The 22,410-nt window shown below is 40.8% G+C and overlaps 1 protein-coding gene across 1 annotated transcript in view; it reads right to left on the bottom strand.

Annotated features, from left to right (window-relative positions):
• The window catches only part of RIOK1 (RIO kinase 1), a 30,311-nt gene extending 18,243 nt beyond the window's left edge, over nt 1-12,068 (bottom strand). Inside the window, exons 1-10 of the mRNA XM_075270799.1 lie at nt 11,972-12,068; nt 8,237-8,402; nt 6,653-6,743; nt 5,836-5,905; nt 5,054-5,096; nt 3,989-4,081; nt 3,372-3,484; nt 2,472-2,552; nt 2,219-2,305; nt 103-240 (exon numbers count right to left, since the gene is read on the bottom strand). Of these exons, the coding sequence (XP_075126900.1) occupies nt 103-240; nt 2,219-2,305; nt 2,472-2,552; nt 3,372-3,484; nt 3,989-4,081; nt 5,054-5,096; nt 5,836-5,905; nt 6,653-6,743; nt 8,237-8,402; nt 11,972-12,024 (935 nt within the window). The 5' untranslated portion in view covers nt 12,025-12,068. The remainder of the gene's footprint in view (nt 1-102; nt 241-2,218; nt 2,306-2,471; nt 2,553-3,371; nt 3,485-3,988; nt 4,082-5,053; nt 5,097-5,835; nt 5,906-6,652; nt 6,744-8,236; nt 8,403-11,971) is intronic.
• Between the last annotated feature and the right edge of the window lie 10,342 nt (nt 12,069-22,410).

Raw genomic sequence — 22,410 nt, 5'->3', positions numbered from 1 at the left:
TCCACTACATTCGGATTTTGCCATGGACTGCTAATCAGTAAGATGGTTTTTATGGTCATATGGTCATTGTCCCAAGAATCACACAGCAAAGCGATCACTTACAGCAGGTTAAATTCACTAAGATCTGCATGTACAAGTCTAGCATCCTGGTACATCCTTCTCATGTAATGGATAATGTCCAAATACATCTCCCGAGCCTTAGAATCTGTCAGATGAACATTCTTCAACAATGGAGCAGGCCTTAAACAGGAGAAATTATGAGGAGATTAGGAAAGCACATCCAATACCAAACACAATTACAGACATATACAACTAACTGAAATTTCCAAAACTAGCTTCATAGAGATGCAAAATAACATTTAGCTCTATATATCATTATCCACAATACAACGGAGAAATATCACTAAGGCCTGGTTCACATCTGTGTTCAGTATTCTGTTAAGGGGGTCCGCTTGGGAACCCCCCCCCCCTCCCCTGAAAGGAATACCGAATGCCTTAAAAAGTGGTGAGCAATGAAAGCACACGGACCCCATAGACTATAATGGGAGAAATGTGTTTTCTGCACAAATCATAGGGAGAGAAAAGTAGCGCTTGAAATACTTTTCTCTCTGCATGATTTGTGTGGACATAGACCCCATTATAGTCTATGGGGTCTGTGTGCTTTCATTGCTCACTGCTTTTTAATGCATTCACTATTGCGTTCGGAGGGTCCCCAAGTGGACTACCAGAATGGAATACCGAATGCAGATGTGAACCAGGCTTAAGAAGTATTTTAAACCATTTGTAGCAATTTTTCAGAACTTTCCCACAAAAAGTTATACATTTGTTAACCACTCAGTACCGGGCCTATTTCTGGTTTATGATCAAACATGTTTTGGGTATTCTGTACATGCGGTTTTCAGGGCTGTAACATTTTTATCATTTGGGTAAGTCAACTAATTTCTACCTCTTTTTTCGGTGACACACAGGGCTTTATTTATTTATTTTTAATATATCTGAGAAAATAAAATCAAAAGAGGTGGAGAAACGTTTGACTTTTTTTTTTTTTTTTTTACTTAATAGCTTCTAAAAAGAGAAAAAACAAAACAAAATAAAAAAAAAAAAAAAAAAAAAAAAAAAAAAAAAAAAAACTTTTAAAAGTTTTCCTCTCCATTATGGTAATTTTTATTTTGTATGGAGTTGTCGGGGGTAGGGCTAGAACCTGTAAGGGCTTGTTCACACGGAGTTTTTTGGCAGCGGATTTTGATGCGGAATCCGCCAGAAAATCCGCTGCCAAAACCGGCTTCCATTGACTTCAATGGGAGCTGCTTGCTTCTTTTTTCCGATAGCTAGTAGCGGAAAAAAGAATCGAGACAACCCTTCTTGCCGCAGATTCCGCGGCTGAATCAGCCGCAGCGCGAGGCTCCCTCCCAATTAGGCCCATTAATTTGGTCCTAATCCAGAGCAGATTGCCGTGACGGGATGCCAGTGCACTGCTAGCAGCACGGAATGTTCACACGCAATAAGGGGGTGTTTTTAAAGTTTTATTTATTTTACTTTTATATTTTTTATTTTCTTTTTCACATTGGGTCCCCATAAGGTCATAATAGACCTTTGGGGACATCTGATCACTGTTTCTTTTGTGGGGGAGGCGGATTTCCCCTGTAACTAGTACATTTAGCCCCAGTTGCCGGAGGAATACAGCTTCTTGCACATTACTATAAAGCTGATCTGGATCCTGTAGGACGCAGCAGCTCTAACATACTCTGATCCCAGTGGATCACGTGACCGCCGGGTAGGAGGGCAGCCGCATCATGGTGGCACCCATAGCTGTGTATATAGCGCTCATTGAGCACTGTGTACACAGCAATTGGGGAGGCAGGGCTTGTAATAAAACTTCCCTGCCTTCTCTCTGGGACCTCCGGTTGAAGTTACAGCCAGTTCCTTGTTTCAGCAGATGCACGATTTTGCACAGCTACTGAAAACTGCTTGGACGCAGTAAATCCTTGCAGGCCAAGGAAGCCACTATCTGGAAGTATATAGTCTATGGGTGGTCCGGAAGTGGTTAAGAAAAAGAATACTTGAACACAGAGTTTAACTCTTTGTAAACTAGAAAACATATATCCCAGCAGTGGAATAGTAAAAAAAAAAAAAAATATTCACAAAAAAATTCTCTTGTAGCTCTTCTACATATGACTGGACAAATTTATAAATTAAAGAAAAACAAAACATGACTCACGTGTCATTTTTGCCAATAAATCCCATCACAAGCACATGACTTCTCAGCATAACTGGCTCTGGACAGGGTATCCCTGCAGTGTTCAGCCTTTGAAAAATTGTTAACATATCACTTTTTAATTCTACTGTATGCATAATATGAAGTAGAATATAAATAAATCTCATGAACAGAAGACTTTTCAATCGATAACTTTCTTTATCTAAAACTTTATTACTCCGTTTTATAGACAAAATAAAAATCCAACATAATTTACCGTATTAAATTCCTCATTTCCTTTTCTGCCCAGGTCTTCACCATTTTTCGAGGGTTCCCTTTGCAATAGCCATGTCGAAACCTTGAGAAATGCAAGTAGAGCAAAAAATGAATTTTTGAAAAATTAAATTAAAAACCTTAAACAAAAATACAAAAACTACTAAATAATTTAAGAGAGTATATTAATCTTTAGGTGTTTAGCTCTTTCTGTGACTACCAGACTTCAATGGTGAGCTCAACAGGCAAATAGTTTTTCTAGAGAAATTGACATGAAAGGATCAATGAACTCTTACTCTCCTATTAGATGAGGGTCCACGTGATGGAACCCGCATCTATCAGGAGCTTAGGCTGGTCTTACACGACCATAGTGGTTTTGCGGTCCGCAATTTGCTGATCAGCAACACTAAATTTCACTCCAAAAATTAATTCCGCTGTGTCCAGCTGCACGCGCCCATAGTGTTCTATGGGACAGTCCGTGCCATGCCGTGAATTCAAGGCCTTTGCAGACATGCCGTATTCAGTGCGGACCCCGTTCACAGCACAATACACCACGGATAAAATATCCGATAGTGTAAGAGGCCGCACTGAATACATTGTGTTCACAATTGAGAACCCACAATTGTGGACCATTTGCGGATTAAACGTACTGTCGTGTAAGACCAGCCTTAGGGTGTATCTTGTGTACATCGCCCTATATGACTAAAATGAGAGTACCACACTTATGTATTCTAATCACTATTACACAGCCAATAAACATTATTGGACCCGCTTGGTATTCTAAAGGAATGTATACATTTAACAATTACATTTGATGATGCCTATTAGATTTTGTTTCTGTAGATAAGTATCAATAGTGGCATAACTTCTTTGAAGACAAAAGTAGAGCTTAAAATGATCTCACCTGAATTCACCGCTCACATATTTATCACGATCTTTAAACATCAGGATTGAGGTTTTATAAATCTTAATAGCCCTGCTTTCTCCATCTGAAGTGCTAGCATGGTAAACATTTGCCTAAAATGAAAGCCAAACTTTTTTTAATAGTAGTCTAAAAAAACAAAAACGTATATATATCTTATTGTAGATATTATGAAAAAAAGAAGGGTTGAAGCTAAAACATATAAAAGAAAAATGGTACTTTTATAAAGAAATCCACAACCTAAAACACTGCAACACGTTTTGGAGCTGGGATGTCTTTATTTTAACCTCCAGAAGCAACCAGTGTTGGCATATGACCTGTCAGAGGATGTACCCAATTTATGAATAGACCTGCGCCTTATCATATTTCAACTGAATCCACCACCACTACAGTAGATATGAAAACCAGTGCCATTCTTCATAAATTATTTTCCGTGATTTTTTGTGACAAGTTTTACTTTGTTATGGCACTATTCAGGGGTATGTGAAATATTCAGGCATGTTTTAGTATCCAAGGCTAATCTGTTAAAATGACAATGTAACAAAAAATGATTTTATACACACACATTTCAGTTTAGCTAGTCACACACGCACACTTACCTCTTTGCCTGTGCTGATGCAGCCATTGATTTCTGATATGACTCCCCTTGTAAGCATCTTAAAAAGAATCATCCTTGTCCTGGGATCCAGAACCTATAAACACAAATACACTAGGTTTACTGATGATCTATAAAGAAAATTCACAATGACTATTGTGTTGATCATTCATGTGCTGTTTTTCATGGAACATCAATAGGACCTTACTCTACTAGATATGCTACAGAAGTGACAATATGACATGGTGATATTGTTAGTCATGATCAGGGAGATACAATGGGATCCTGCACCTGCTGAGCACACCCGTCTACTAATGAAAGTGTCCTGTTTGCCCCATTTGCTGTACTGATGGGTAGCCAGAGGACTCAGGGCTGTCTGGGGACAAGTGCCAATCTCAGCTAAGGATCTCTCAGTGGTCCAAGATTCAAGTGTCCACCCAGTTGCTAAGAAACCTCAGGCTAGGAACTCAGGAATCGAAGCAGACTTACATCTGGGAGTACTGATGGTTCATTTAGACAGCAGAAGTAGGAAGTGAAAGGGTAGCTATATAAGCCAATGCTTTAGTCATCATCCTAACGTTGCAGTGGCCAATGATCGCACAATTATGAAGAGAAATAGAATTATTTATTGTGTTGTTATGATGCAACCTAACCTTGGGAGCACTTGGTTAAAGAGGATCTTTCACCACCCCAAGTCTGTGCAGTTTTCTGCACCATGTTATGGGTGCTGCTGCACAGACTCTGAGGTACTTTGCATTTTGTCTCTAGTCCCCCCTCATTGCGGAGTTCTGAAGCCTGTTATATTTGGCACCCTGTATGTTAATTAACTCCTTCACTGTCAGAAATAACATGGGTTCAGAACTCCGAACGAGGGGAGCTAGAGACAAAATTCAAAGTGCCCCAGAGCCTGTGCAGCAGTGCCTATAACAAGTGCAGAAAACTGCACAGTCATAGGGTGGTGAAAGGTCCTCTTTAAAATTTCTTGTGACCATGGGTACTTGCTATGAAAAGACTGAGAAACACTGATCTAGACAATCTGATTTATTGTACTGATAAAAAAAAGACATACCTGCTCAACAGTAGCTCTGTCAGATTTGTCTTTAACTCGGTAACTAGCAAAATTAAAATAAATAAAAGCATATAAACAGAATTGCTTAGTCTCATGTTTAGTCAAGCAAGTACAAAAACTAAGTATAAAAAGCATGAGTATAAAACATTAAAAATAAAACAATTCAAAACCTTAGCAATAATTCAAAAGGACCTTTCACCACCTCAAATAAATCCAGTTCTCTGTGTCATCTATTAGGTGCTGATCCACTGATTCTGGCACAGTTGGAATTTTTTCTCTAGCCCCCCACTATTCCCAAGTAATAAGTATAGTAGGGTTTGGTTCCTCATATACTATTTATGCTCTGTACTGTCAGGTGGGTGGTGTCAGGCTGGAGTAGGCACGGGGTGCTCTTCTGAGCTCTGTCATTCTTGATTTTCTGACAATATTTGTATCATTAATACATTTTGTAATACATTTTGGCTTCTTTCTGTGAACTCCTGTACTGAAATCTACTGAGTCACTGCTTCAGACTGTGAATATTAGGAGAGTATGGGTGTAATACAAAGTTGTGGTTGGTAAGGAGTGGTCGGGGGTCACTTCAAACACATATTGTAATGTGAATTTCAGCAGATAATTTCACAGAAAGGAGCCAAAATCTGTTAAAAGTATATTCTAAAATGTATTAGCGTCACAAATGTTGCCAGAAAATCAATGGGAGTTATGAGAGAACACTTGGATATGCCATAATTGTCTGAATTCAGGCTCTTATCATAGTAATAAAAAGAAAAATATATACTCACTGCTCTGATTCTTTTTGTCTGTTTTTTTCAGTGACTTTGTTCATAACAGAATCAGAAAGTGTCAGTTTACCTAGAAAACATTGAACAGCAAAAACCCTTAGTATCACTCTGAATCATTCTTGTCTTCATTACTCTAACTCCCTATTAATCTTGAAGAGACAATGGATAGTGACCTGAGAGGAATCTTCTCCCAGACCTGGATCAGGACATCAGTGAGATCCAGGAAAGTCTGCGGTACTCCTTGACAGCATCAGAGGCACTGACTCATAATGCCCCAGAGGTTCTCAATTTGATTCAGGCCTGAAGAATGTGAGGACCGGTCAACTGCAACAACGCCTTCATCATTCATGAGCTGTGTATACACTCTGACCATATGAGGTCAAGCATTGTCCTGCACCAGGAGGAAACCATAGCCCACCGCACCAATATAAGATCTGACAATGCCTCTGAGGACTTCATCCTAGGATCCCACAACAATAAGGGTACCATCGACTTTCATACAGTGGGTCTGTGCAAACCTCCATGAATATGCCTCTACAGACTATCACTGTCCCACCACCAAACTGGTCATACAGGATGATGTTACAGGCAGAAATATTGTTCACTGTGGCATCTCCAGATTGTCACATCAGTCACATGCGCTCAGTGTGAATCTAGTCTCATCTGTCCAGAGAAAGGGACACCAATACAGAACATGCTGCTTAGATATCAGGGGAAAACAATGCCACAAAAAGAATAGGACTGGAATTTAGACTGTATGGAGAGTCTGTGCCATCTTGTGATGTGTGCACTGTGATATACAATAAGTTAATCATACCTAGATTAATTTTGTTTTCATACTTCTGTAAGACTTTGTCTGTCGTTGTATAGGCCTTTGATGAGCTATTCTTCATATCTTGTCTGTTAGCCTAAAATACAACAAAAGACACTGTTAAAAAGGACATTTCACCACCTCCAACAATTCAAGTTCTTAGCATGTTAATAGACACAACTCCACTGATTTCAGTGCAGTTGGAATTTTAGCTCTTGCCCCCACCACTCATGAGCAACAAAGTTAGTTTTGGTGCCTGATGAGCTATTTAAGCTCTGTAACATACGGGCCAGTTGACATGGAGGAATTTGCCACAGACTTGGGTGCAGATTCTGCCCCCGAATCCGCAGTAGGTTGCTCCCAAATACACCTCCCATTGTTTTCAATGGGAGGCAGAGATCGAAGCAGGATGAGTTAAAAAGAAACGTCCTGCTCAACCTTGCCGCGGATTACTTGGCTCAAGACCCCCTCTTGACTAAGCCCATTCATATGGGCCTAATAACGAGCGGGATGTCACGACGGAATGCTGATGCACTGCATTGGTATCCTGTTGTGACTAACTGTGCGAAAAAGCTGGCGGCGGAAAACGAAGAGGAATTTCCTCTTCATTTTCTGCCATGTGAACTGACCCATAGAGGTGCAGTGTCAGGCAGGGAATGTGATTCACGACTCCAATCAGAGGCAGCCAGTGGTAGAGTTCAGAATCAATCCCCTTGTCTGCTCATGCCTGACACCGCCATCCTGACGCTAGGTTCACACTAGCATTCGGGTCTCTGTTCTGAGCTTTCCGTCTTCTGCATGCACAAGACAGAAAGCTGTCAGAGCGGGTCCGGCCGTGAGCGCGGGTGAGCGTTTTATGCTCTCTGCCGCGAAACCGGTTTTTTAAAATCAGACACAGAGTACTGCATGTCCAACTCTGTGTCCGGTTTTTAAAAAAAAAAAAAAAAACGGTTTCGCGGTGGAGAGCATAAAACGCTCACCGGCGCTCACAGCTGGACATCTTTCAAACCCGTTCAAGTGAATGCGCATGAAAGAGTCCGGCAGATTTCCGTATCCTGCCTCTGTTTTGTGCAGGAAATGGAAACCTGCAGAACGGAGACCGGGTGAGGTGTGAACGAGCCCTGACAGTACAGAGCCTAAGTAGTATATTGGATACCAAAAGAAACTGTATTGACTGCTTGGAAACAATGGAGGCAAGAGCAAAAGTTCCAACTGTGTCAAAATCTACAGAGCAGAGCCTTTTGAGGACTGTTGGTTAACTTGCTGGGTATAGTAGGACTGGTGACAGACATCAGTACCCATTAATAGCATTGGCTGTATAAAAAGTGATACTGCTCTGACTCCACAACAGTATGCAAATCTGCTGGGGTCACCTACAAGGCACATACTGTTCTGAAAGCAATGACCAAAGGTATGTTTGCCCCATGTTTTGCAAACATTACGGGCAAATACAGTAAATTACTGTATCTGGTGAACATATGCAATGGTAAAGTAATTTTATTCTCCATTAACTTAACTTCATTAAAATAAATTTACCATTATTAAGTTATTTCATGTCAACAAATCCATTGCATTATTTGTATCATTTACCTGGGGGTTACTGCTTCTCGTATAATGCTTTGTGATATTTGTGCTGTTCTCCCAGTACCAGTCATCATCATCATCTTCTTCCTCCTCACTATCCTCTTTACAATGTTCTTGGGAAGCAAGCTCTTCCTTTCTCTGAAGGAACTTTTCATAGCTCTCCATGTCATCACTACAATGAGCAGCAGGCATGCAGTAAGATAAAGCATGAGACATGTCTGTATACGTACCAGTAGAAGAACATCCCATCCACCTCCACAACTGAATATTTCTCTTTAAGGATGCAGGGTAGTTTGTATGTTAATGTTTGCCGATGTTTTTCATATTTTCACCTTCTTCCAAAATTCATACTTTTTTATTTTTCTGTTATCAAGTTGTACTTTGCCACCATTTTGGGGTACATATGTTTTGATTAGCTTTTGTTTATGTTTTTGGGGGACTATGTGAAATAACTCACAATTCTATCATCATTTTGTTTTTACAGCATTCACTTTACATTTAAAGTGACATGGCAGCTTTGTCCGGCGTCATTACGATTATGGCAATACCATATTTAAATTGTTTTTCTGTATATTCTACCTCTTTAAATAAATAAAATGGCACTTTTTGAAAATGAACGATTTTCCCGGGGTCACCTTATACTGACGCCTATAACTTTCTCTTCTGTATTGTTGACAGAGATGGTTAGGGCTCTTTATTTAGGGGCAAGTTGTACTTTTTATTAGTGCCAATATTTGGTAGGTATGACTTTCTGACCACAATTTATTGTTATTTCTTGCAGAAAGCAAAGTGACCAAAACATGTCAATTTGCAAATCGCTGTAATTTTTTTTTTTTTTACAGCGTTCTCCGTATATAATGCGATTATTGCATAGTGAGGACTTATATACACAAGAGGATAATACAAGTTTGTTTGTTTACATTATGTATTTTAAGGGTTTTTTTTTTTTTAGTTTTTATTATTTATTGTGTATTGTATGGGGTGGGGGTTTAGGAGGCAACAATCTTACCCCTGTACCCACAGCATCCAGGGGTTAATTCGCTAAAATTGTAGTGTCTTCCAACTCAGACAGCTGGTCCGGGTCATCATCTGTGTAACGCAGCAGAGTGCTGGAAGTAATGCCGCAGGCACAGCTTCTGTGCCTGCGGCATTGCAGCGCTGTATTATTACAGTGCTGAGTGTTAACTATACTGCTGCACAATGTAATAGCATGGTAAAGAGCTGGAAAGGGTTAAAAGGGTTATCCAGCTTCTTACAAATATATCCACAGAAACGCTAAATACTCTCTATTCCCTTGTGCAGCGTTCATTTGGCTTTATTTTACTTGCTGTTCCTTGTATCACTTATTTATATGTAGTTAATCTGCAGACAAATTACATTTCCCATGATTCATCTGCCTGTGTGTACCCATCAAGCTGCAATTGAACAGTATGTATTTGCACATAAGTTTTGGAAGTTGGATAACCCATTTAAAACCAAGCAACCTTGCAAACATTCTTCACTAATACCGTCCTACTACTGTGTCTACAGCTCCCACAGTGACCTATGTCATGGCATCAAAACTATGTGAAGCCTAATCCCGCATTGATACTGTGTTCCATCTGTCCCCTATGTAATACTAACATATACTGTGTGTCAAAATAAACTAAACCAAGCCCTGTGCTGTCACCTATACATCTGAATGGGTGCCATGTAATGAAATGCTACGGCTAAAAAATGTGCGGCTGCTTGGAAGTTCAGCAGCTGGACAGCTGCCGATTAGTTTATTACCAGGAAGGGCTCGTTCACATCTGCGTTGTGAACTCCGTTCTGCAGGTTTCCGTTTCCTGCCTAAAACAGAGGCAGGAGACGGAAACCTGCAGGAGTCTCTCTCACCCATTCATTCAATTCATTGCGTTTTATGCTCTCCGCCGCAAAACCGGGTCTTATAATCCAGACACAGAGTCGGACATGCAGTACTCTGTGTCCGGATAAAAAAATCCGGTTTCGCGGCGGAGAGCATAAAACGCTCACCGCTGCTCACGGCCGGACCCGGTCTGTGCTTTCCGTCTTCTGGCATGCAGAAGACGGAAAGCACAGAACGGAAAGAAGAACGCTGGTGTGAACCTAGCGGAAGACTTATTTCTAAGAATGGGTTGTCCATTTTGGATACACTCCTGGTTTTGGCTCGAAAAATATCCATCTAAAAACCTGAATGTGAAAGTCTAACCTCAAAGTGCACAGGGTCAGATGTCACATTAAGGGGTATCTTGCTGGGCCAATCCCAAGGAATCTCAACAGAAGATAGGACATCTTGCATCATAGTGATTTATGATGCTGGTTATGCCCACCTTGCCAGAGCTTCACTGTCTCTTACTACATACTGTACAGGACAGTGACGCTGCGCTGTTTGGTTAGGAACAGTAGGCCAGGCTGGGACTCTCAACATCATAGGTGACTGATGCAAAAAGTCCCGTCTCCGCACTAGGTTCAGACTTGATGTTTGGACCATATTTTCTGCTCTAGATTGCCTCGTGTGCCTGGGGTACTAAAGTCCCACAGAGTTAGAGAGACTGGTAATGCACATAACAGATCTCTAATAATAAAAAACTAATGTTTTTAGCAGTATCAAATCACTGTTTTGGATTTTAAAAAAAAGTGAGAAATATGGCATGCAGCATTTAAATATTAAGAGTAAAACACAGACAAAAGGAAACGTTTCTTCCTTTAGATCTGAAATACAATACACCGTTCACTTTAAGACCCTAAAGGCTGTGTTTTCTATTTTCCAGGAGTGACATAACACTAGGATGAAGACAAGGTGTGAATTTAACCTTAGAGGAGGCAGATTTCTTACATATAGTGCTCTCCTATGACAACACACTGATAGACAAAAAAATAAAGTAAACCTTGGCCAAAGGTGTTGTCAAGGAGTATGGTACCAAAGCAGTGGGCAGGGAAGCCACAATCTGTATGTTCACACGGAGTTTTTTGGCAGTGGATTTTGACGTCGAATGCACCTCTAAATCTGCTGCCAAAAATGGCTCCCCTTGACTTCAATGGGAGCCGCTCGCTTCCTTTTTCCGCTAGCTAGTGACATGCCTGTCCGTGGTGCAGGACTCCCTCGGATTAGGCCCATTCAGAGTGGAATGCCGCGGCGGGATGTCGGTGCACTGCATCTGCATTCGGTACATAAACGTGGAAGCCATGTGAACACACCCTTACAAACCACCCAACATCCTCATCTCCATGATTTCATCCAGTAAGCAAGGTTCCCCACCAGAACACAAGTCCCCATGTTGTCATCTAATGCAATATAAATAAATGAATCACCCCTTGGGAAAGTTGTGTGACAGCTTATGCCATTGTGATTACAGCCCTCACTGGGGGAGGTCACTCATCTTTCCCACACTACTGAATGGTAACTTATCAAGACAACTATATTGGACAGAACAATGTATCACACTATACCCAGCTATGGCTGTGCTGTGTATCTTCAGGTAATAGTGACGTACATGGTTTATCTTGTATAAGTCCAGAACATACACGTCATACAGTTTGTGTGGTTTTATAGGTGCCACAGTAATAACGCCGTGTTTACACATGAAGCCTGAAGAAGCCGCGATACACCCACGTGACCTGGACGTCTATAACGCGGCCCAGGCCTATATAGTCTATATGAGATATACATACGGCCGTATATACTGCATGACCGAGCGGTGCGGGCTATACATTTGAGATTAGGACAAGAATAGGCACTACCTGTCCAGCTGCTCAGGCTCGCCCGCCATCTTGCTGCTCTCCACTAGTAACATGTGCCGACTGACGTGCCTGAAATACGTCCATGTGCTTCCTGTCAGTGTGTACGTCCACAATGGAGTCCGCCCAGCTCTGCAGGCTGTGATATGAGGAGAGCCGCTAGAGGGCAGCAATGGTCAGCACCGAGAAGTCCGGCTGTGTTACCACAGCGACATGCGGCCGTGGGCTCCTAATGTTTTGTAATGTCACCTCACTTAAAGTGCGCAAACTACCTTGGGTCGGATATTTTTTCCGTAATGCAAGGGAAAGAGATAAATGAAGCTTATGGGATGTCACACTGAGCTTTAACCCCTTCGCGCCAACACCATTTTTTGATTTTCGTTTTTGACTCCCCTCCTTTCAAACCCCATAACTTTTTTATTTCTCCGCTCCCAGAGCCATACGAGGCCTTAATGTTAATGCGGGACAAATTTCTCTTCATGATGCCGCCATTATTTATTCTGTACAATGTACTGGGAAGCTGGAAAATAATTCAGAATGGGGTGCATTTGAAAAAAAAGTGCATTTTTGCGACTTTTTTATGGGCTTCGTTTTTATGGCGTTCACTGTGCAGCCAAAATGACATGTCCCCTGTATTCTGTGTTTCGGTACGATTCTGGGGATACCAAATTTATATGGTTTTATTTACATTTTAACCCCTTAACAAAAATCCTAAACTGTGACATATTCTGATACCCATAACAATGTATATGGCGTCTTTTTTTGCCGGGACGGGTGTACTTTCTAGTTATACCATTTTGGGAAATTGCTTTTGCTTTGATCATTTTTTATTCAAATTTTTATTAGAGGCAAAACAGTAAAAAAATGACAGTTTGGCACTTTTGACTATACAAGGCTTCCGGCGGTCATGCCAACGTGACGTCGGCCCTGGAGCTTGCAAAATGGCGGCACATGGGAAAAATGGCGCCTCGATCAGCTTTGACCGAAGCGCCAGAAGGGTTAATGGCCATGATTGGTGTGGGCATTAGCGTATGGTGTGTGCTGTATGATACAGCAGACACGAGGCGGCTATGGCATCTCCCAGGCGGCCGCCATAGTTGTACACCTGGCATCCACCATACTATTGGGAAGGGGTTTAGGAACAGAAAAGGGATCAATTTATAAGAGACAAGGGGAAGATCTCTGATTGGTCAGACAAAAAGAGAAATAGTAGATGATGAGGTTGGATAAAGACATTAGTCCATCAAGTCCAACCTATAACCCTACAGGCACAACAGAGAAAATTTTGGGGGGCACAAGAAAAATAACTGCAGTCAGCTCTGCCCGAGGCCTACAAGTTTCACCACCTGCACCAGAAGAAGACACATGAAGACAACGTTCCAGAAGAAGATGGAAGCGGTGCTGGAGAGTTCTCTCGCAGCATTGAGTGCTGGGGCCTGCCCCCAGTGCTGCGAGAGAACTCATTTGCATACTGATGGATTTTTAACTAAATGGCTGGGTGAAGAAGAACTCTAAAGGTAGGAGACGAATAGCCTTTCTTAATGGTATTCCGACGTGTCAACTAGAAAAAAAAAGTTTTTAATGGTAGAATTCCTTAAAACTGTATGAGCCATCACCAGTCATGTCCTTTAACATGAAGATTGTTCCTAGACATATAAAGTTAGCCTGAAACGGCATCATATCGTGTGGGATAATGTGGGAGCGGGAACAGAGGTGGGTTCATTCTAATTACGGTACGGACGGGTTTACAATAGGAATTGTGATAGGCCTGTCTGAAAAGATGTGTCTTTAGTTTGCACTTGAAGTTTTATAAATTGGGAGTTAATCTGATTGTCCAGGATAGAGTATTCCAGAGAAGTAGTGCAGCTCGGGAGAAGTCTTGTATACGAGCGTGGGAGGTTCTGATAATAGAGGATGTAAGTGTTAGGTCATTGAGTGAACGGAGAGCACGGGTTGGGCGGTAGACAGAGATGAGGGAGGAAATGTAGGGAGGTTCTGTATTATGGAGAGCCTTGTGGAAGAGGATGATACGTTTATATTGTATTCTGTAATAAATAGGCAGCCAATGTAGTGACTGGCACAGACTGAATCCATTGATGTTGCGTCTAGACTGATAGATGAGCCTGGCCGCTGCATTCAGAATAGATTGCAGAGGGGAGAGTTTAGTAGGGGGAAGACCGATAAGTAAGGAGTTACAGCAGTCAAGGCCAGAGTGAATCAGAGCAACAATAAGTGTCTTTCTTGTGTCTGCGGTAAGGAAAGAGCAGATACTGTTTTTGAAATGGAGATGACATGAGTGTGCGAGTCGCTGCATATGAGGGTTGAAGCAAAGGTCTGAGTCAAACGTAACCCTGATGCACTGTCACCTGTTACTAACATTTTTATCGTAGCCAAAGAGAGGGATTTATTTTTCCCCTTTTAGTTTACCTTATTCCAATAGTTATTTCACATGTTAGAGGACACGACTGGACACAGCTCAGGGCTCGTTCACATCTGCGCCTGGTCTCCGTTCTGCAGGTTTCCGTTTCCTGGACAAAACAGAGGCAGGAGACGGAAACCTGCAGGACTTTTTCAAGCCCATTCATTTGAATGGGTATAAAAGCTGTCCGGCCGTGAGTGGCGATGAGCGTTTTACGCTCTCTGCCGTGAAACCGGTTTTTTAAATCCGGATACAGAGTCGGACATGCAATACTCTTTGTCCGGTTTAAAAAAAACAGTTTTGCGGCAAAGAGCATAAAACGCTCACTGCCACTCACGGCCGGACCTGGTCTGTGGTTTCCGTCTTCTTGCATTATGGAGAGCCTTGTGGAAGAGGATGATACTTTATGTATATGGAAAGAAATCAGGGAACACTTCAATTTTTTTTTTTTTTTTTTTATTGGATGAACAAGCAAGTTGCATCCTTTTAGTCTTCCATGGCCAGTACAAGAAAGCGCAAGACGCAACCTTCTGATGGTCCATGGTGGTAGTATGGTAAGGGAAGGCGCAAGACGCAACCTTCCTCTAGTCCTTGGCTGGTGAGAGAAGGTGCAAGACGCATCATCCATCTCTCAGTCCACAACCGATAGGTGAAGGAGCAGCCGCATCCTTCTTTTAGTCACATCCGGTAGTTTTTGTCCTTTCCACCACAGTTGTAAATGAGATTTGTAGACGGTTACATAGCAAGAATGGTTGAAGCAGATCCTTAATATTCAACATAATAATTTCTTGCTATGTTGATCCAGAGGAAGGCGAAAAATACCCCCTGAGAACTAGTTTTTGTTTTGTCCTCAGTGTAGGGAAAAAAAAATTCCTTCCTGACCCCAATATAAGGCGATCGGAATAAATCCCTGGATTATCGCTACTCAAATCTACGTGGATGTGGTGGATCTCGCGGTAGGTTTGTCACAGTTCGGTAAGGTAAGGTCCATATCATAGTGTTGCTGGAATGGTGCTGATTTGTATCAGGCAGTTACTCCTGTAAGTAGACAAACACATGTTTAAGAATCATATAATTGTATATGTGGGGGAGGGGTGTAAATGTAATATTAGCGTTTTTAGGGGTCATTCACACGGAGTAACGCCGGGCGTGTATTACAGCCGTACACGCGGCGCTACGGCAGGCTGCCGAACACTTCCCATTCACTTCAATGGGAGCGCTCGTAAACGCCCGGTGTTACTCCGTGTGAATGCCCCCTTAGGGTTTGTGAGTGTGTAACTGACTAATGATAACATTATGGCTGTCACTGGGTGTTATACTTACAAAGTACTGTTGGAATGGTGGGGGAGCAATGCCGGACTCCACATCGTCCCAGTTTATTGGGTGGAAGAATGGGTGGAATCTGATAGGCGATCTTATTGGCAGTCGGTTACGTGGAGTTTTGCAGAAAAGCTGGAAAATGAGCATAACCATTAGATATAATGTGTTATTAAGGATAAATATCATTACAATAGGTTATAGTACAGCTTCTAAGTTCAATTCTTATGTTATGTCCCTTCTTAGAATAACCCTTCATCTGACATTACTTACCCCTTCAATGAAACTGATTGTATGAGGGCACATTTCAGAGGGAAATTCAGGCTCATCCTCCTCCACTGATAGACCATATTCTTCTACCGTGCCATCCCCATAGAATGGCTCAAGCCCGACAGTCATCATATATAAGATGACGCCAAAGGAAAACGAGTCCACCAAATGGTTGTATTCTTCACCTCTCAGTACCTGTAAGACATGAGTTAGGAGATCAGTGGAATATACTGGTGAGGGGATCACATACAGAGTCTATGGGACTGGTCTAGGGTAGTGAGGGGCTAGAGAAGGATTCTTTTGGGTTATGTAGGATGTTGTAGACCGGAGGCCATAAGTATCAGATATTACTCAGTCCTACTATCTACATCAATCAGACAGGAATTTTTCTTACCTCTGGGGCAATGTAACCAAGAGTCCCTGCAAGCCCTGTCACTGTTTCCTCCTCAAACACACTCATGGCTGATACGCCAAAGTCAGCGATTTTGATGTGACCAGTGGCATCTAGGAGGACATTATCAGGCTTCAAGTCACTGCAGAAAGAAAGAGCAGACACTTATTTGGTTAATTCACTACAAATATCTTTACACTATAGATATATAATAAGACAACATAGAGGAGTCAACAGGGTTATGTTTATGTCTGACTTACCGATGTATGACGCCATTCTCATGCAGGTACTGGAGTCCGCACACCATCTCTGCCGCAAAGAGTCTGTGGAGTAGAAAGAATAGGATTGGTCAGTGGTGACATACATATATACCCATACAGAGAACATAAGATGGATACATAACCCAAGACTGCCCTAGACTAGGTCTACTAAACTGTTGTTCCAAGGCCCATGAACTTTTAGCCACAACCCTGTTTTAGGATTCATCTGTAAGAAATGTACCTTGTTGTGTCTATATCAAACGGCAAGCATTCCATCAGGTCACACAGGTCTCCTCCAGCCATAAAGTCCATGGCAATGATGTGATCTTCTGGTGTCTCCATATATGCCCGCATACACATTAGGAAGCGGCATCCTTCAGCAATTGTCAGGACTTCTATCTCAGTAAAGATTTTGTCCTGGACGTGGCTCTTAGACATGATTTTCACAGCCAGGAGATCTTCACTGACTGGATCTGATGCCAAGATGACCTGAAAGAGAATCAAAACAGATCAGACCAAGAAGAATTTTCAGGAAAGAAGTGGATTTATAATAATAATAACAAGAACAATTAAAATAGTGATATTTGTCCAGTGATTTGTGCTAATTTTGGGGCAGGAAATGTTGCATAAACTATAGGGTATTTTCTAGATTAAGAAATAGCCCAAGATGCACCAAATGTTTTACAAGGTGTGCGCCTCCTAATACATTTGGCTCCCGCACATTTCAGAGCGGTGTTTTATATGTAAGTCTAAATAAAACCCACCTATTATGTGTAATAAGAAGAAATAGATAAAAGGTTTGACCACTTACTTTTCCGTAATTCCCCTCTCCAAGCGTTTTGTGAAATTGGAGATTTTCAAGGTCAATAGAGTATACGATGTTGACCACTTGTCTTGGGGATGATGTACGGCTACTGTCATCGCTAAGGCTGAGGCTTCCATCTGCTGAGATGAAATATGATTCATTATTACATAGAATGCCAGGACATACAACTTTATTATATAGAAGAACATTAACAAGAACTGTGTGATATTGTATATATTATATAAAAATGTATATATAGATATATATACATTATATCTATCTACCAATTAGAAAAACATTATCCTTGTTGCCCATAGCAACCGGCCAGAGCTTAGACTCGGCTTCTTAGAATGTTCTGGAACTTTGATAATGATTGTGACTGCTTGCTATGGGCAACAAGGACAGTTTTCACTACTTTTGATAAATAAGGCCTGATATACTGCCCTATGAAAAAGTTTGGGCACCCCTATTAATCTTAATCATTTTTAGTTCTAAATATTTTGGTGTTTGCAGCAGCCATTTCAGTTTGATATATCTAATAACTGATGGACACAGTAATATTTCAGGATTGAAATGAGGTTTATTGTACTAACAGAAAATGTGCAATATGCATTAAACCAAAATTTGACCGGTGCAAAAGTATGGGCACCCTTATCATTTTATTGATTTGAATTCCCCTAACTACTTTTTACTGACTTACTGAAGCACAAAATTGGTTTTGTAACCTCAGTGAGCTTTGAACTTCATAGCCAGATGTATCCAATCATAAGAAAAGGTATTTATGGTGGCCAATTGCAAGTTGATCTCCTATTTGAATCTCCTCTGAAGAGTGGCATCATGGGCTACTCAAAACAACTCTCAAATGATCTGAAAACAAAGATTGTTCAACATAGTTGTTCAGGGGAAGGATACAAAAAGTTGTCTCAGAGATTTAACCTGTCAGTTTCCACTGTGAGGAACATAGTAAGGAAATGGAAGACCACAGGGACAGTTCTTGTTAAGCCCAGAAGTGGCAGGCCAAGAAAAATATCAGAAAGACAGAGAAGAAGAATGGTGAGAACAGTCAAGGACAATCCACAGACCACCTCCAAAGAGCCGCAGCATCATCTTGCTGCAGATGGTGTCACTGTGCATCGGTCAACTATACAGCGCACTTTGCACAAATAGAAGCTGTATGGGAGAGTGATGAGAAAGAAGCCGTTTCTGCACGTATGCCACAAATAGAGTTGCCTGAGGTATGAAAAAGCACATTTGGACAAGGCAGCTTCATTTTGGAAACAAAAATTGAGTTGTTTGGTTATAAAAAAAGGCGTTATGAATGGCGTCCAAAAAGAAACAGCATTCCAAGAAAAACACATGCTACCCACTGTAAAATTTGGTGGAGGTTCCATCATGCTTTGGGGCTGTGTGGCCAATGCCGGCATCGGGAATCTTGTTAAAGTTGAGAGTCGCATGGATTCCACTCAGTATCAGCAGATTCTTGAGAATAATGTTCAAGAATCAGTGACGAAGTTGAAGTTACGCCGGGGATGGATATTTCAGCAAGACAATGATCCAAAACACCGCTCCAAATCCTCAGGCATTCATGCAGAGGAACAATTACAATGTTCTGGAATGGCCATCCCAGTCCCCAGACCTGAATATCATTGAACATCTGTGGGATGATTTGAAGCGGGCTGTCCATGCTCGGTGACCATCTAACTTAACTGAACTTGAATTGTTTGTCCAAAATACCTTTATCCAGGATCCAGGAACTGATTAAAAGCTACAGGAAGCGACTAGAGGCTGTTATCTTTGCAAAAGGAGGATCTACTAAATATTAATGTCACTTTTCTGTTGAGGTGCCCATACTTTTGCACCGGTCAAATTTTGGTTTAATGCATATTGCACATTTTCTGTTAGTACAATAAACCTCATTTCAATCCTGAAATATTACTGTGTCCATCAGTTATTAGATATATCAAACTGAAATGGCTGTTATAAACACCAAAATATTTAGAACTAAAAATGATTAAGATTAATAGGGGTGCCCAAACTTTTTCATAGGACTGTATATATATATATATATATATATATATATATATATATATATATATATACTATATAAGTAGATCCCATTTCACCCGCCCCATCACTAATATACTGAATTATTTCTGTCTTACCTGGTGACTTGGACCTTCTTAAAGCACCATTTCCATTCACTATTGGTTTGGCATAGGAGAGACGTCTTCTACATTGGACAACCCAGTCTCTGTTGTTTTTGGTTCTCCGCTGGGCTGCCTCTCTTTGCAGATTTAGAGTCTCTTCAGTCTCAGAACTGGAGACAGAGACATGTCTTGGTATTTCCTGGAGAACTTCTTCCATCTCGAACTCTGAGCTGATGATGTTTCTCCGTTTTTTGAGGATTGAGTCTTTGTTGATCCTCCTTCTGCCATGTGCTAGTTCTCCGATTTTTCTCATCGTAGCTAGAACGGTCCTTTGAAGATCAGCATCGCTAGAGCGAGATTCTGTAAAGTTCTCCATTTTCCTTTTCTCTGTAAGGATTGCATGGCTCTTGATCTTTCTTGTTTTCTCCAGGTTCTGTCTTTTAGACGCCATTTCTGAGGCGTTATTGTCCATATCCGGTATTTTAGAGTCTTTTCGCCCTAAAGCGAACAGTGGTTTCTGCTCTTCAGTAATTCCTCTCCTCTGTCTGAGAACCCGATCTCTTTGGGCTCTTCTCTTCTCCTCCATTACTTGAGCAGTTTTTGGTTTGCTTTTTTGAACAGCAAATAATTATCAACCTCACTCGCAAAAGTCTGTAAGGAAGTGATTTTCTCCAAGTGGGGACAGTGATATAGAAGGTAGAATGTGATGATGTCACAATGCAGTTACCATGGCGATCTTTCAACTATGATGTCATAACACAGGTGTTCTACATGATGTGTATGTAGATATATTCTGTAAATGTATGTATCCATAGTATAGTTGTATATTAGTTGTATATATGTAGAGAGAATTGAAGTTTATAATTTTTTTAATTTAATGTTTAGTAAAATTCCAATACTCCAGAATCATCAAAAGTTATCAATTATCAGATAATGCATTGATTTGATGTACTTACATAAACATCTTGGGGTACCCATAGTTTTTCTTGAAGTTCCTGAAATCATAACAGAACCTTTATTATTGATATAGAGCTAGCACCTATAGCTCCTATATCACTCCCATAGACTTATATTGGAGTGGCAGTTCTGGTGATCTGTGTTGATCCCAGTGATCAGAGCCCAGCTGATCAGCACTTGTCATGTACTGTAGCCTGTAGATAGGTGATAAATTGACATCTTGGGATAAACCTCTTTGATACCTAGAGAGGCCACTGAGTTATTGAGGAATCAGATTCAGCAGGACCCAGTTATTATGAGATTATTAGATGAACTTCTGTTTATTTGTGATGGGAATTAGTTTTTTATATGATCATTTATCAGAATTTCTCTAATATAAAATGTAATAATAAAGGATATTTACTGTACATATAAATCTAATACAAGCTACACATATAGCATTAGATTGTTAAAGGGGTTGTCTGGCAAAAACTAAAACTTTAACCCTTTTCTTGCCGAGGACGTCAGCTCTACGTCATCCCAGGGTTGCACTTCAGTAGCAGAGGACGTAGCTTATACATCCACCCTACTAATGCCGATATCTCATGACTGCATGCAGATATCTGGATGGTTTCAGATTAAGTTTAAAGATAAGAATCTCATCTTTAAAATGATACCAAGCTTTTCATGATACCACTTATAGTTTTGGAGTGATTCACTGTTGAAAATTTATTTGGCATTGAGATCCAATTGCAGATCTCAATTTCCGCCAGTGTTTCAACAGCTCCAAAACTATAAGTTCTATCATGAAGAACTTGGTATCATTTTAAAGATGAGATTCTCATCTTTAAAATTAATTTTAAAGCATCAATATATCTTCATGCAGTCCAGAGATCTAGGGCTCTAAAATGTCCCCCACCCCTCCTGTCTCGGGAAGCATTAGTGAACTGTAGCAGAAGGGGAGGGGGAGGAGCAGTCCTGCAGCCTGCATAGAGAAGAGAAAGCTTTCGCATCACTGTGTATAACCTGTATGTGACCCCAGGAGGGGGGTTATCAGGGACTTTCATCCTTCTTAACCCTTCTCATGCCAATCACAGAGAATACTATACTTTTGGTCTCTGATTGTCACATACAGGTATAATGTAATTCCCCCCTGAGCTTTACTAGTGGGGTATGCTTATATAATACCCTCTAAACATAACCAGGAAGTTTATTGGTGCTGTGACCCAGGTGTTTATCATTGTCCAGGTCGCAGCGCCAAAAAAAAGTCGCACCAAACACTTACACAACACATACACAAAGTCGTGAATAAAGTTTACATTTCACCCATTCCCTGTCTTGTCCATACCTGAGCTTTCTACAGTAAAATACATCTTTAGCGATGTCTGTTACATGCTAAAATAATAGTAATAACATTTATCACTAGAGATGAACGTATAGATTGCTAAAATTTTTATAGGGGGATGGAAAATAATATTTTTATGTAAAGTCCTATTTAATTTGCATTAAAAAAATGGATTGGCGCATTTCTGCGATTCATGGCGTTTCTTTAACACCCACCTCTGTAAATATATACATGTGTGGTATGTATGAACTCCTCACATATTGCAGTTTTTGGAAAGTACATTTTGTTTGAAGAAAGGGATTGCTTGAGCCGCACTTTTTTATGGCAAATTTAAATTTTTGTGCAGCTTTTGCTTGTAATCTATGTTTGCTGCAAAGTTGCAGCAAAGTTGTATATATGAATTAATAAATTGTGTTTTATATACGGTCTGCTGTGTAATCTGAAAAAAGTTAGATTTTTGTATCACAGTCACAGTTTGGTAAGTGCAGTATAGATTTTTAACATATTAGTGAATAAAAGCAAAACCCTGCCTGTCTTCTGTATTCGTGTTTT

This window comes from Leptodactylus fuscus, chromosome 4, assembly GCF_031893055.1.
Source record: "Leptodactylus fuscus isolate aLepFus1 chromosome 4, aLepFus1.hap2, whole genome shotgun sequence".
Classification (NCBI taxonomy): Eukaryota; Metazoa; Chordata; class Amphibia; order Anura; family Leptodactylidae; genus Leptodactylus; species Leptodactylus fuscus.
This window is presented reverse-complemented; position numbering and strand designations above follow the sequence as displayed.